This window comes from Aptenodytes patagonicus, chromosome Z, assembly GCF_965638725.1.
Source record: "Aptenodytes patagonicus chromosome Z, bAptPat1.pri.cur, whole genome shotgun sequence".
NCBI lineage: Eukaryota > Metazoa > Chordata > Aves > Sphenisciformes > Spheniscidae > Aptenodytes > Aptenodytes patagonicus.
Window position 1 is genome coordinate 65,517,267 of NC_134982.1, and position 13,567 is coordinate 65,530,833.

Below are 13,567 nucleotides of genomic sequence, written 5' to 3' on the forward strand. Positions count from 1 at the left end.
TTTATATATATATATATACACACACACACACACAGAGAAAGGAATATTAGTCTCTACATTTATTTGATCAAACAGAACTTTTTCCCCCTCTTGCCTCCTCCCTCCCCTGCCAGCTGCTGCCCCTTTGTGCTATTTGGATTCATATTCCCTATTCAGGAAAGGCCACAACTAATTATTTGATATTTAGCAAAACACTGCAAGCAAGCGCTCACAAGGAATTCACGGGCACTGTTGTGAGGGGGTCTGCGGCAGAGGGAGAAGAGAAGTATTTGTGGACACTGAACATTGTTACATTAATTCCTTCCAGGGCATGAACTTAAGCCACACTGTGTTGGGTAAGAATGGAAATAAGCCAATGTGAATTTTGAACAGGACTCAATCACACAAGTTACCTATTTCTACAAAGTACATAAATGTGCTTAGCCTTAAGTATACCAACTTCCCCTTCACTGCTGGAGCAAGTCCTTACAGAAACATGAAGGACAGCTCATCTTTTTCAATTTCCATCATATGCAGGAATACAAATATCCTTGAACGTCATTCCTATCAAAGAACAGGTAGTCTGTTAGCTAGCCTTAAAGTGAAAAATATCTGTTTATTGTTTTAAAATTGTTCAAGCTTAAGTTATTCTAACTGCTTATAAGATAAAATATGACGTCTTTTGCTGATTGTATTCTGTGCAGTTTCCACACTACATACAGTATCAGCATGCAGTTTTGGTATATCCACATGCCAGATTAACAGACGTGGTGACTGGTGTGGGAAGTTAGGTAGAAATGTGTCTGGAATCCTCCCTTCCATGTTTTGGTTTTCCTTTTGTATGCTTGTACAACAGCCCTGCAAGTGCTTTTTGAATATCATTTGCTTCTCACATTTTCAGCTTAATAAAACTATCGAAGCTGAGAGATATGGTGCCATAATTTATGATGAAAGCAAGTGATTACATTTAAAAAGACAAGTTCTATCCTTTTTAGATTTGAGTAACGTAAAAAACTATTCAGCATTTGGGGGGAAAAAAAAAGAAAAAAAGCAAAAAAAGCAATGCTTCAAGCCCAAGCAACAAAACTCTAAGAAAAAGATCTAAGAAGAGGTGAATAAATGATAGTAGGTTATGATTACAACTGCATCCTAAGCACACTTGCATATTTTAAGAAATTGTGAAAGTTGATTCTTCTCCCGTGGAGAGCAGGGTATTATCTTAAGGAAGCACCAAACTCAAACTGGGAAAGAGTCCTCCAGCAGCAGAAGCAGATGTTTGCAGGGGCATATGCTACAGAAGTACATATATTAGGAAATATAAACAAAGTAGTCAGACTGCAAAATGTAAAATTTCAAGTCACACTGCTGCTGAAAAAATCGCAGCCAGCTTTAATTTTCACTGAAAAATGAAGATCTAATTTAAATAAAGCACTAGTCACCGCCCTTCCCTCCAAAAAAGGAAAATTGCAAAGGATGCACAATTACTAACCTGTTGAGTCAACTGGATGCTGGGACCTCTAGCATCTGAAGATCGTGTAACAGGCAGTGGAGGCACCAGATCAGTTTTTGCACTGGAATTACAATATTACAGAATGGATGTTGCTGTAATGAAGTAAACCATAACTGTACACAGGAAGAATAATGAAACTGACCCAGAAAGCTACATAGATCTGAAAGGCAAAATCCAAAAGGTTTATCACCTGACTTTAGACATCCGAAAGTTATCATGCTGATCCTCAGTAGTCAGTGGACACCTTTGGGGCATAGGTCATCCCATCCCTTCTCAAGGGGCCTGTTTCCTCCTGGTCTACAGAGCCAGCCAAACTTAATGCAAGATGAGTCTCACCTGAAATCATGGGTGTGCCACACCTCCTTCAGGGTGCCATCCAGCTAAAACTAGCCTCCCAAGTGAGTGATATCATCAGAAGAATGCTTCTGATATTTAAGAGCATAATAAAACTGAGAATAGGGCTCTCACTTTTCCATTCGTAAGTACACCCTTTACAAATCAGTCTTCTAGGAAAGACTGATCCACCCATTGCTGACGAGGGTTGTACTAGAGTTCCCATGAAACAAATTACAGAGTTAATACAGATGACATCTTAACTCCATTAAGGATGAAGCTATCTGGAAAGCAACTCATGAGTTCTCATCCCTGAGGCAACTTCATGACCCACCACTGAAGAGCAATACAGGTTTATTTTGGCTTTTTCAGTTTTTCCCCCCTCCAAGTAGATCAAGCAAGCCTCTGTGACCCAAAATAGACCAGAAATGTTTTTGTACTTGTTTGAGTCATTTAGCTCTGAAGACCTACTATTTAGAGGGTTGCCTAAATCCTATGCCAGCAAACAACCACATTTATGCCACTTCTAACCTAACCATGACCTCTGAACAACTTTTGGGTCACACTAAACCAGTCCACTGCTAATAACCAATTCACGTACTTCACTTCAGACAGGACAGATCTTTCACCGTCAGAGCACTGGGACCGCCGATACTGACGGTAGCTTCGAGGGGAATGTGAATGCCTAATGCGGATCGGGTCGCCTTGAGTCCTAAGAGAGACACAGAATTCACAACGGCAGGTTAGTAAACCAGATCTTCAGCACAAAAACATAAATTCAACTGCAAACTGAGAGATCCTCCCATTTCTTATTAAAGTATAACAGATGGCTTCTTGCACTGGCTGAATTTAAAAGGCTGATGCTTTCCTTACAAGTCTGTACTTGGAATTCAATGCTTTAAAAGTGCAAAGGTCACAAACTGGCATGCCCATATTTGAGAATGAAATTATTTAATAAAGAATGCATTAACATAGAGAGCTTTAACATCAGCCTTTTCTGTTTAGTGGCATTGTGGAAGCACATTATAATGCAAACCAGGATCCCACTTCTGCCACATGCAGCTGCTTGCACTGACACACAGCCTCCCAAATGGGCAATTATCAATTGAAATAGATGTCCGTTCTTAAGGAAATAGCTGTGCCCTGGCAGCTGCCCATGACAAGCAAGGAAAAGGGCTGAAGAGGTCAAACAGTGCTTTAGATGATCGGAATAAAAATTTAAAAGGAAGCAGAAGGATAGGAAATAAATGGATTTGCTTGTTTGCATTCAGTTCTCTCTGATTCTGTAGTGTATAACATAAAACAGATTGATGGATGGCATAGGGAGACATACAGAACATACAGACATCTGGCAGGTTCATGAGTGTGTGGGAGAGAGAGGGAGAGATGAAGATGATTTTTTTTGTATTTTGGAAAGAGAAAATATTAGGTTTTAAAATTATTAATTATCCTCACCCAACCCATCCTAGCAAGCATTTGCAGTAGATAAAAGCTTAGAGATTATGTGCAAACCCAATCCTATTTCAGTATGACAGAGTTCACAGTAAAATAAGAAAAGTGGGCTTTTATATTCACAAAGAAAAATCCTGACATAAACTTACTCTATTTTAGTGTATGGAATTTCTTTCAATTGCTCCTCAGACAGGCCAGATGGATCCACAAGCTCCTTCCTAGAAAGGATTAGGCAAAGTAAAAAATGTAGCAGTAGCTACAAACTGCAAAACCATTCTTATTTTTATTATATTAGGCTGAAAAGATTTACTGAAACAAGCTGTTGTCAGCCCTGAAGCTATCTTGACATCAAAATAGGAAACCTATTAAGAAATGTTTCTAACTTCACCTTGATTGCTTCAACTGCGTGTCGCATCCTGTTCCACCTTCCTCTCACCTCCCTGCAAATCTGGTCTTGTTGCTTCACAATACATATGAACATTGTGTATACTGAACATCGAATATGCTTTGGAATAGCTAACTATCTTCCTAACTGGTTGTTCTATAGCATGTGGGGCCTCATCCTAAAAGTGTCAGTATTACAAACAAGGACATTTTGGAAGCCCCAGAGGAATAAATCGCTAAAATGCTCTATTCTTCTTTAATAATTCATCTACATACAACAGTCATCTGTATTCAGTGCATTCAGTGATCTGCAGTATCTTCTACACATAGCAGGTCATTAATACCCGCATAATTTACTGTGGCATATAACTAAATCAAAACCTAATGCCTTATAGCCACAGTGCAGGGGATGTGAGTACATTAGAGACAAACCAAGCAGTCACTCGGACCCTACAAGCACCGTACTTACTGAATATGTTTCCACAGTTCTTCTTTAGCTTGTACATCTGGGCTTCTCCTATAAATACCAACAAAGACAACAAAGGCAGAACTGTGAAAACCATCATCTGACGTGTTGCTGTTCAAATAACTTTTAACAGCACAGACCATGCACAGAAATCATGGTAAATGTAATCCACCCGTGACTTCAATTTTAAGGTTTGTTATCTCAGAAAATGCATTAAACTTCATCGCTTTATTTCAACTGAAAAGTCACTTCTTGAATGACAGGCTCTCAATCACAATTCTTGTTCCACTAGCCTTCAGCAAGAGTATATATAAAATATAAACAACAGAACTTCCCAAGCCAAATCAGTGCCCAGCTACTGCCACGCCTTATCCAGCTGAGGACAATGTGTTTTGGAATAACACTTTTGTAAAAGGCCCACAGAAATGTCCTGTGGCCCACAGAGCCCTCTGTGGGCAGGAGGAGGGACAGGCCACACCAGGCTGACACACCAGTAATCCCTGGCCATTCCCACTGAGCACCAGTAAAGAGGACCGGTTGCTCAGCTGTGATCACAGCACAGCCTCTCACTTTCTGGTCATTTCCAAGAAGGGTTTCTGCTCACTTCATTTACCTTTGTGATGTCCAGGACAAAAAAAACCAACAGCAGCAACCATGCATACTCACTCACACAAATATTTTAGCAATTATTTCATTCACAGAGAAAGTACTTAGCCAAAATTGTAATTTTCCTGTTGCAGACATAAAGATGTAGTAAAGCAAGCCCGAATGGCATGCCTCACATTTTCCACTGAGTTACAAAAGATACCATCTCCAAACTGGATCCCCTTTATTTTTATTTTTGTTATCCTATTTTATTGCAGGGTTAGTGCAAAACCACCACTGTTGCTGAAGTTGCACCTAGAATTCACCAAAACCCGTGCAGGGTAATAGATTAAATAAGCATTTTACACAGTGGCAGGGACTACCTTTGCATGGAGAGATAATTCTTTTCACTGGGGTTATATAAACTCTGTGTCACCAGCTAGACTGTTCCACACCATCTGAGATGTGAGCGATGCAACTTTTAGACAGATTCAGCATGCATAAATGCTCCCACTGAAGTCACAGTTTCTCAAAGATTAAGTCTTACATCATCAGATCATACAGCTTGCCTTTTTTTCCTGAAACAAAAAGGCCTATCATATTCAAAGATGCTTTAGGAGTGATATAATCCAAATTTAAATTAAGATCAAGGAGGACAGCAGAGTTCTGCATTTTATAGAATCACGGAATAGTTTTGGTTGGAAGGGACCTCTAAAGGTCATCTAGTCCAACCCCCCTGCCGTGGGCAGGGACATCTTCAACTAGATCAGGTTGCTCAGAGCCCCGTCCAACCTGACCTTGAATGTTTCCAGGGATGGGGCATCCACCACCTCTCTGGGCAACCTGTGCCACTGTTTCACCACCCTCAGCGTAAAAAATTTCTTCCTTATATCTAGTCTGAATCTACCCCCCTTTAGTTTAAAGCCATTCCCCCTTGTCCTGTCGCCACAGGCCCTGCTAAAAAGTCTGCCACCATCTTTCTTATAAGCCCCCTTTAAGTACTGATAGGCTGCAAGAAGGTCTTTCCGAAGTCTTCTCCTCTCCAGGCTGAACAACCCCTTTCTTCATAGGAGAGGTGTTCCATCCCTCTGATCATTTTTGTGGCCCTCTTCTGGACCCGCTCCAACAGGTCCGTGTCTTTCTTATGCGGAGGGCTCCAGAGCTGGACGCAGGACTCCAGGTGGGGTCTCACCAGAGTGGAGTAGAGGGGCAGAATCCCCTCCCTCGCCCTGCTGGCCATGCTACTTTTGATGCAGCCCAGGATACGGTTAGCATCTGTTAAATCAGCTCTCCCTTGCCCAGTGACAGAGCTGTATTAGAAATAATTCTAAACTGCTCTCTAGCACTAACAGTTTTACTGTTTTCTTATTCCACTGTTACTGTGTTTGGCTCGTTTCCAGACTTCAGCCTAGGAATAATGTTCAGAGACATCTCTATTGCAGTAAATGTTTTACAGTTGGTGTAAAGGCAGTTTATTTTTTTTTTTTTTAGATTTTACAGAGGTGCAGAAGTTCTGGGAGATTTTAGTTTACTGCTTTATAAATACCAGAGAGAGACAGAAGGGTGAGAAACAACCTTACATTTGTGATTCAATAGTGGGACTATATGAACTAATCCATAATCTTCTCAGGCTCCAAGGTGGCAATGGCTTTCCAGGCAGATGACGCAGCCACCCCAGATGATTGCCATCCTTGACAGACCACTCCACTGCCTGTTCTGACTGCTCAGGTCCTCATGATGGCAACAGCTATGGCCACGAGTAGCTTGCAGTCCAATTTTTCTCAGGGTTCAGAGCTTTTTGTGGCTTTATGTGTTTGTGTTTATTATAACACATTTAATTTTCTCTGATTTTCACTTCTCCTATCTCTCCTTCTCCCTTCTTGCATTTACTTTTCCTTCTCTCCTTCTTACATCTGTCCATGCGGTTTTTAACTCCCTGATGCAGTAGCTTGGTATGCAGTGGCATTTAACAGCCTTTTTCACCCCTCAGTTTTGAATTGATTCCTCCTTCCATGCAACCTCCTGCTCACAAAATAGCAGCTGCAAACCCTACATTCACCCTGGGGCTGGGAAGATAGGCATCCTCTTCCGAGGCTGAATAATCAGGCAGCAGGGAATGCGAAAGCTCCCTGAAAAACGCCAGCTTCTCCAGGGAGGCTTTGTAATGCTTACAAGCCCTAGTTTGTCTGAGGAAGCAAAGCCTCAAGGTCACTCCCAAACCCAGGATCCCCACAAAACAGAGTATTGTGCACACCACTGCCCATCTGATCAGCTCATGGCTTCTACTGATTCATGGAAATACAACAGTTCAGGATGTGGCCTTAAGTCTCACGTGTCACCAAACATCATGTGAAGCCTCACCTACAGTAAGAAATACTAATTTGTGGGGCAGTGTGGAAAGAGTGGTTAAATAAGAAGTCATCTTTGTTTCTCCATTTTCTAGGAACTGTGTCTCCTGCTTTCTGCAGCCAACTCTGGGCATTTAATTCCATGATCTCTGCCATTCTCCCTTCTTCCACCCCTGCAACTACATTTAATAAGGAAGCCACTGCTGTAAAATACCAGTTTAGCAATATGGCATCCCATGGGGAAGGAAAAAAAAAAAAAAAGGGCTGAACACAATGATTCCTCAAAGCAAACTGCTTTTATGAATTCCCATCTTGACATTATTTATTTTCCATCTGTTTAAGAAGTGTTACCATACTGGGATAACCTCACAGCATTTATTCAAGTTAACTCCCCACAAAAGAATATCCAGAAATAAGATACAGATAAAGTAACTTAATAAAAGTATTTTCCTTCCAAAGGCCTGTTTCTGCTTCCTTTGAAGGCAAAATGAAGAAAAGCTTACAAAAAGAAAGGTCTTGTTAAGGTGAAATGTAGGTATTGCATATACTGCATAGGAAACTCATGTTTGTATAGCTCTTAACAGCCCACAACAAAGCAATCCTTCAATTAAATCTTTAAAGCCAGATCACAATCCCTCTTTCACTTTGTTTTCATCTTTTTACTGTGAATTGTTTTAGAACTCACAGTTTTGACATATAATGTATACTCAGATTGTCCTATTGCAGCATCTGAATCAATAGCTTCTGGACAATTTGTACGCTAATCAGATTGTCTAACGCACAAGAAACCTAATGGGAATTCCCCGTAAGTGATGAGTCTCCAGGGGTTTTTTGTTTATTTTTATTTTGTTTTCACAGGCTCGAACCACTCTACACATTAATAAGGTCTACATTATTTTTTGTGTCTGCATCTGCACCCTTATTAATATTTCAGTTTGAGTCACAAATGGTAAATTTAAATAGCCATGGAATTTTAATGGCCATTCTTCTTAATTAAAAAAAGCCCTTTGGCTACACAGATGTTTTACATGAACTCTTGAAAATAAACCCTGCAGAACTAGAATTGGGAGCTCTCTCTATTTGCTGATTCCTTTAGGAGAAAGAAAGGTCAAATTCTTGTCAAATATTTTTATTCCTGAGACCAAGGAGACACCACCCCACCACCACCAATGATTAATATTACTCATTATCAAACAAATGAAATGCACTGTGCCAAGCACAGTAACAAATATTTCAGCCATTACTTCACGCTTCCAAAGTGAACCTCTAGTTAAGCTGACTGCAATAAGGAACTTAATGTGAAAGACTTATCTGTTCTACTAAAATGAAGGTTTTGTATCAATTGTTAAATGTGCAAATTGAAATTACCATATGACCAGATTTAAAAAACAAAAACAACCATACCCTACACCCTAGGGAATCACATGTTTCCTCTGCCTCTGACCCACATCCAGTCATGTAAGCAAACAACTGAGCCAAACTAAATTAAATAAATGCTCTTATTACCTACTGCAGGTTAACAGTTAGATGCCTTTTACTAAACTTTTTTTAAAGCACTTTGAAAGGAATCCCCATTTTACTTTTTTTAGTTCCTGCCTGCATATATGAAGGATCTCTGCCATACTTGGGAGGTTTGGGCTTATTTCACTGCTTTGCTTTTGCTTTTTTAAACTGAAGAGTGAGACAAAAAAGAGGAATATTTTCATCACTAACACAATAGGGAAAAGAAATGAGAAGCCATCCAAAACCTTCAGGATTTACTCATTTCTTTGCTTCCTCTGGGACCGTTCCTTATTAAGTAAGATGCTACAAGTTTATGTTTTTTGCTAATAGTAATTTAAATAAAATACAACTCAGAATGTCACTGTGCTGGAAAATAAAAGCCATTTCGTAAGTTAAATCAGCCACAAGAGGGAGCCCGAGCTGTCCAAGCAATGAAATTTACTGGGCCTATGGGAAAAGAGAAAAGTTGGCTATAAATTTAATCTAACCATTATTAACTGAGTACATTTCCTAGTTTACAGCACTTTCTGTATATAGTAAAAAAATGTAAATCAAACTTAATCAGCTATATTTTGTGGATTCCATACAAGTGAGCTTTAATATTCCTGATTTTTAGTCATATATCATTGTGTAATTACACTTAATAACATTTGACTTTTGTGCAGCTGAAAGTGGACAAGTCTGTACAAAGCCAGTTAAAGTAGAAATTCCAACATTTGGAATTTTCATGGCAAATTCTATTTCTCATAAAAGAATGAAAACTGTACACTATGAAACTGGAGACAGAAATGAGTTCTAGCAACACGGGCAACCGAAAACAGAACTTAAGTGGATTTTAATACCGGAAACGTCAGTGCAGATTACAGTTTCAATCGGTATGAATGGAATAATCATTTAAGGCACTATACAATTTCTCTTGGCAAGTCTTAACATGAAAGGTAAATTTAAGAAAAGACATTAATGGGAAGTATCTATGTAAGTGTGTTACAGAGGCCACACATTACACCATCAGCATCAGGGCCGAACAACTCATCCATTTTAGCCAGGCAGTGAGGGTGGGGATACAGCTTCAAAGACTGCTCTCTCCTGCCTTCTCTCCCAGTGCCTCACAGCTGCTCTGCTGGCACTCTTCAACACCCCCGGCCCTGCCCTGCCCTGCCCTGCCTTGCCCTGCCCTGCCCTGCCCTGCCTGCCAGGCACACTGATGCTGGCGCTGCTTTGGACGGTTGCTTGGATGGCAGATTAGGCTGGACACAAACACAATACAAAACAGTGTGTCTATACCCCAAAAACATGCCATTAAAAGAAAAATATAAATTAAAAGAAATCAGCATTTTCATTAGTTTGAGAAAATTAATTTTAGAAGCTCACAACTTCACCATGTCAAAACCGGCTGTCAGCAGGAATGGCACTGCCTGGCAGCACGGCTCCATCATGGAAATCCTGACATCGGGATGCAATAAATCACTGACTGCTGCTTGCCAGTGGTAATTTGACATGGAGACATCAATAGCTGGTCTCATCTGGAACAACACCGCAGACATTATACGATTAACAAGTGTGCACGCATTTCACAAAAATGCCTGCCCCTATCACACAAAATCTGAATGTTTTCACAGACATGCTGCCCAGAAGAGATGAATCACTGTCCTCATTACAGAGCTAATATTCAATGAGCCACAAAACCATCCAGGACTCCATCCAAGGTGATGGAGAGAGCTCCTGACAAGCCCTATTACAAAGCCCTTCCTGTGCCATTTGTACCCTGAAATTCAAATCACTATACGAAGGGAGTTTGACCACAAAGACAAATCTGCTAATGTGAGAACATGCCACGTGAAAGTCTCTGGTCCTCAGCAGCTGACAGCCATCACCATGCCTCCTGCTTTTTAACATGCTACAGCAGCCTTAGTTTTCCCGTCAAAGAGGGTAAGGGTTACATACGATCGAGATCTGTGCCTGGATCGCCGGTAGTTTGGATCCGCCTGGTTTTTCTCCTTTTGTCGCCGTAGTACAGCTTCCCACTGAGGAGCCGAGTCAACCATGTCATTCTCTTGCCGTAATCTGCAAAAGAAGTACTGGGAGTTTAGTCTGAGGTCTCTGACACAGGATGCTCTGAGAAGCAATGGGGTATTTTCTTCCCCACAAAAATCCAGCTCCTGCAATGCAATACTTAATTTTTTTATCTTGCTAAATTTTAAGTAATGTTCCCAAACTATATTAAAATGTAAAAATCTGTATCAAAGAAAACTCACAGATTTGCTATTTAGAAACAGAAAAATGAGATGACCCTTTAAAAACAGGACTACAAATTGAATTCAATTTGTCTTCCCAGCCCAAGCCAAACATCTAGAATTTTTTCCCTGCTTAAGTGTTCAAGTCTACCTCATCTACAGCAAGTGTAAGCCCAACATCATGATACAACACTCTACAACTTTTCCAAATACTTTGTTGCAGCACGCACCTTCCTAGGATCCAGGGAAAATCCCCCAGGGATGCCCTTGGTGAGTTCCTGCTCAGAGGAAATGATCCCTTCACTCTGACCTGCAACAAAGCCCAGGATGCATGCAGATCTCCCCGGCTGCCCCAGACACATATAATCCCGCCATTGTCACCCCTTCTGCGCCACACCCTGTGGTTTCTACCCCTGTCTCTGCTTATGTGCTTCTAAACAACATGTATTTTTTATTTCTGCATTTTTGGTTGTTTTTTTTAAAATCCATGAATCTGTTATTGGAATGTAGTACAGATTAAACCAAATGTCAAAATCCTATAAATTCACCATGTTTGTTAGTAGGCTGAAGTAAGTCTGTGATGACGCAACCACCCAGGGTAGCCAGGGCAACCTGCCAGTGTTTGGCCATTCGAAGTTCTACAGACGCTTCACAGTTTTGGGGTTGCAGATATGAGTGGTGTGATGATATGCTAAGGTGGAACAAACGGATATGCTTGGTCACAACAGTGAATTTAAAATTCAGCCCAGATTTAGACAGAACCCTGGAAAATATCACTCCAAGAGTGGATTCTCTGATAGGATGGTACAACTGGCATACTGAAGAAACCAGAGGAGCTTAACAAAAAATGGGAAGATTGACAGGTAAAACAAACAAACAAGCCAACAGAGATAAAGGGATTACACTGGAGACGTGACTGATAGGAAATGCAAAGCATGCTGTTGTTGCTCTTCACTACAGATGTACCTTTCTCCTTGAGTTTTTAATTGTATCAGGCTAAACTAGCTACGCAGGCTGATGCTTTTCCTTTAATCAGATCTTCTCTCACATGTGTAATGTATTTTGAGCTGGATCCCCAACTACTGTAAATGGCTACAACTCTACCAAATGGCACCGAGCATCCGGAGAAGACCACAACATCAGGTTTTGATTTCTAAGCAAGTCTTTTTAAACCTGTAATCTGGTGACAGGGATTAACATAAACTTCTATCTAAGGATTTTGTAGAAGAACTCACAGAGCAACAAGTAATGAATTGTGATTTTCATCCCGAATAATCCACTTTGTGGAGACAGTAATCATCCCACATGGTATAAACACTATCAACTGCCTCGCACATACGGCAGTCAATTGCACAAAAAGAAGACACGGAGCTGCCAGACGAGCGCTGCTGCCGTGGGTGGTGGGTCTGCCCACTTGCCAGTACCTCGCCCCGTCTCTCCCAAACAACTCCTAACAGGTCAAGTAGACAGCTGTGCTCTGAAGGAGGCATTCGGATGCTTGCCATAAAATAACTGAGAGCTTCTCATTCTTCTCAGGAAACCCACACAATGAAGCAGAGCACGAGGTCCATACTCCAGCACAGAGCACATGAGATCCTGCACCTCTGTATTTGAAGCCACACTCCCACTCCAACCATGAATGACCTCTCATGAAGGGAGTAAACACATCATTTCTGCTCCAGTCCATTCTACAAATCTAGTAGATTAGCATCTACTGCTGCATGGCAAGCACAGTCCTTAGCAAATCATCACTCATCTGTTGACTTAGAGATGTTCTTTCCCCATTTCAGGTGATATGATAGCAAGCTACGTTTATGCAATGATAAATTCTCTTAAGCAACTCTGAAGACTTGATTCTTGATACTTCATTCAAAATGAATGAATTTTTAATTCATTCAAACCACGACAGGCAGGAGAAATGGGCTGACAAGAACCTCATGCAGTTCAACAAGAAGTGCAAAGTCCAGCGCCTGGGAAGGAACAACCCCAGGCACCAGTACAGGCTGGGGGCTGCCCAGCTGGAAAGCAGCTTTGCAGAAAAGGACCCGGGCATCCCAGTGGATGCCAAGTTGAAGACGAGCCAGCAACATGCCCTTGCAGCAAAGGTGGCCAATGGTATCCTGGGCTGCATTAGGCAAATTATTTCCAGCAGGTCGAGGGAGGTGATCCTTCCCCTCTCTACTCAGCACTGGTGAGGCCAAACCTGGAGTGCTGGGTCTAGTGCTGGGCTCCCCAGTACAAGAGAGACATGGACGTACTGGAGAGAGTCCAGCAAAGGGCCACCGAGATGATGAAGGGACTGGAGCATCTCTCCTAGGAGGAAAGGCTGAGAGATCTGGGACTCTTCAGCCTGGGGAAGAGAAGGCTCAGGAGGATCTCATCAATGTATATAAATACCTGCAGGGAGGGTGCAAAGAGGACGGAGCCAGGCTCTTTTCAGTGGTGCCCAGTGACAGGACCAGAGGCAATGGGCCTGAAACACAGGATGTTCCCTCTGAACATCAGGAAACACTTTTTCACTGTGAGGATGACCAAGCGCTGGCACAGGTTGCCCAGAGTGGTGGTAGAGTCTCCATCCTTGGAGATACTGAAGAGCCATCTGGGAATGGTTCTGGGCAACTGGCTCTAGGTAGCCCTGCTTGAGCAGGTGGGTTGGACCAGATGACCTCCAGAGGACCCTGCCAGCCTCAACCATTCAGTCATTCTATGATTCTAATCAGATGGATCTTCTAAGTAGAGTCAAGTAGAAAACTATGCTCCAGTACACGTTGTC

At 41.6% G+C, this 13,567-nt stretch overlaps 1 protein-coding gene across 3 annotated transcripts in view; it reads right to left on the bottom strand.

Moving 5' to 3' along the window:
- The window catches only part of EPB41L4A (erythrocyte membrane protein band 4.1 like 4A), a 138,883-nt gene that overhangs the window by 4,222 nt on the left and 121,094 nt on the right, over positions 1 to 13,567 (bottom strand). For all 3 annotated transcript variants that reach the window (XM_076361779.1, XM_076361777.1, XM_076361776.1), the window contains 5 exons: positions 10,505 to 10,624; positions 4,128 to 4,175; positions 3,424 to 3,492; positions 2,424 to 2,534; positions 1,469 to 1,550 (listed from right to left, as the gene is read on the bottom strand). In XM_076361779.1, coding sequence (XP_076217894.1) covers positions 1,469 to 1,550; positions 2,424 to 2,534; positions 3,424 to 3,492; positions 4,128 to 4,175; positions 10,505 to 10,624 — 430 coding nt within the window. The remainder of the gene's footprint in view (positions 1 to 1,468; positions 1,551 to 2,423; positions 2,535 to 3,423; positions 3,493 to 4,127; positions 4,176 to 10,504; positions 10,625 to 13,567) is intronic.